General features: G+C 57.6%; 1 protein-coding gene across 1 annotated transcript in view; it reads right to left on the bottom strand.

The window, feature by feature from the left end:
- LOC104125058 overlaps window positions 1–2,011 on the bottom strand; it is a 13,283-nt gene that overhangs the window by 4,049 nt on the left and 7,223 nt on the right. The window contains exons 5-6 of the mRNA XM_009637454.2: window positions 1,228–1,409; window positions 587–645 (exon numbers count right to left, since the gene is read on the bottom strand). Coding sequence (XP_009635749.2) covers window positions 587–645; window positions 1,228–1,409 — 241 coding nt within the window. The remainder of the gene's footprint in view (window positions 1–586; window positions 646–1,227; window positions 1,410–2,011) is intronic.

Raw genomic sequence — 2,011 nt, 5'->3', positions numbered from 1 at the left:
TAACCTGGGGAACTCCCTCTGCCCTCTCTGCCCTGGCAAAGCAGGGGTTATTTATTTCTGTGTCGTTCGCTTTGCTTCCCTTTGCATTCGCCATGTTTTTGTGTCTGCAGGCAACACAAAGTGCTGCCCCCCCCCGGGGCTGAAATGTCTGGGACCCTGCCCCAGAGCATCCCCCCCCTCCTCCTCCTCCTGCCCCACGGCACCACCACGGCTCATCCCCGGCTGGAGAAAGCCACCGTCAGGGCCCATCTGTGTCCGCTACCCTGGGGGGCCACAAGCTCTATAACGAGCTGCCCAAGGGGCCGAATTCGGCGTCATCGTCAGCAGGTTATTGCTTGTCCCGCGAAGCAAGGACACTGCTGCCCACGCTGCTCTGCTTCAGCTTTGCCCCTGCGCGGTCAGGCGCAGCCCAGAGGGTGAGCTGTGGGTGCTGCCCAAAACCCGCTCCTGTGTCACCCTCCCAGGTCCTGTCCCCGCAGCGGCAGAGGCGTTACTTGGGAGGAACGGGAGCAGCTCAGCCCTGCCTCGGAATGGGTGCGGGTGCGCCCCGGAACGCGAGGGGTGGGATGCTGGCAGCTGTGCTTACCCAAGCAAGCAGGGATCCCCCGAGGAGCAGCTGCCCAAGCACCTTCCCACATCAATTTCCTGCAAAGATTTGCAAAACAAAGGCATGAAAATCCCCCGCAGCTCCTCGCTGGGGACACCCCAGGGGACCGGCCAGCGGTCACTGCGCCCTGCGGCCGCCCTCCATCCTTGGGTGGAACATCCACCCCGCAGAAAGGGCAGCAGCGAGGCAAAGCCCAAAAGGAGAAGTATTTTGGGGGCACACCAGTGTTTTTTGAGTCAAAGGCCCCTGTGCACAAAGGGGCGAGTAGAGTCTCGGTTGAACTGAGCTTAAGACGTACTTAACAATTAAATGATTTTTTTAATAAATATCTCACTGCTCCCTTAATTATATTTTTTAATTAAATCCTCACCCCGAAGAAAAGGCTGTTGCTTTACGGCACTGATGTATACACAGGTTAGTGGGAGTAAAATACATTTTATAGCATAAGATGATGTAAATGTCAGATTTTTGCCGCTATAGCTTGTTGCCAGGGTGTGCTTAGCTCTGCCAGGGTGAAGCTGCCCATGCCAGAGCATCCACCCGGCTGTTCAAACCCCCCGCGTGGGCCCAGCAGCAGAGCTGAGCCCCCCAGAGAGGAGGCCGAGCCGTGGGAAACCAACCTTGAGCCGTTCCTCCCTGCGTCCCCCCGAGCTGTGCACAATTTCATAATAATATTCCACCTGGGAAACACGGTAGCATTTTTCCTTCATTTCGCAGTTCTCCAGCGTCCGAACCACCTCCCCACCTTGCGGGTTCTGGACTAGAGCAGTGCTGAACTTCGTGGGCAGGCAGAAAAGTCCGTCTGCAAGGAAACGAGGAGCAAATTGAATCTGGGGCTGCGCCCGAGGCCGCTGGAGCTGCAGCATCTTGGCCGGGGTCTGCGGCGCGGCACGGAGGCAGCATCAGCTCCAGCGTCCAGCACCCGGCGTGGGAAGTGCTGCTTTCTGCGCGAGGGTCCCCAGCGGAGAGTTTGGGGCTCATTCCTTCACCAGCTCAGGGCCTCAGCCATCGGGTTGGTTCCTCCGTCTCAGTTTCAGGCCAGAGAGGTTATTCTGGGTACAAATTGTGGATCCTGCACCTGCCCCTGCGAAAGCCCCATCCCTGGGGAGACAGCCCGAGCTATCACACGTTATCTTTGAGAAAAAAAGGTCTTTGGACATAAAATATGCATGGCAGTGCTTTTTCCAGACACACTCTCCCACCAGGGAGCTGGGGAACATCATCTGACATTTACTCATTCAGCATTTCTCTCCGGATTTGCCAGGGGGCTGTGCCCTGCACAGGCTTCTCAGATGCTGGAGCCAGTGTCACCGGCTCTCCTGGAGACAAATTCCCCAGGCACCTCCAGAGGATCCGCCTTAGGCTGGGCTCTCAGCTCTCCATGCAGGCACACAAGCCGGCTGG

This window comes from Egretta garzetta, unplaced genomic scaffold, assembly GCF_000687185.1.
Source record: "Egretta garzetta isolate BGI_Z169 unplaced genomic scaffold, ASM68718v1 scaffold564, whole genome shotgun sequence".
Classification (NCBI taxonomy): domain Eukaryota; kingdom Metazoa; phylum Chordata; class Aves; order Pelecaniformes; family Ardeidae; genus Egretta; species Egretta garzetta.
Note: the sequence above shows the minus strand (reverse complement) of the source record. Positions and strands in the feature narration are given on the sequence as shown.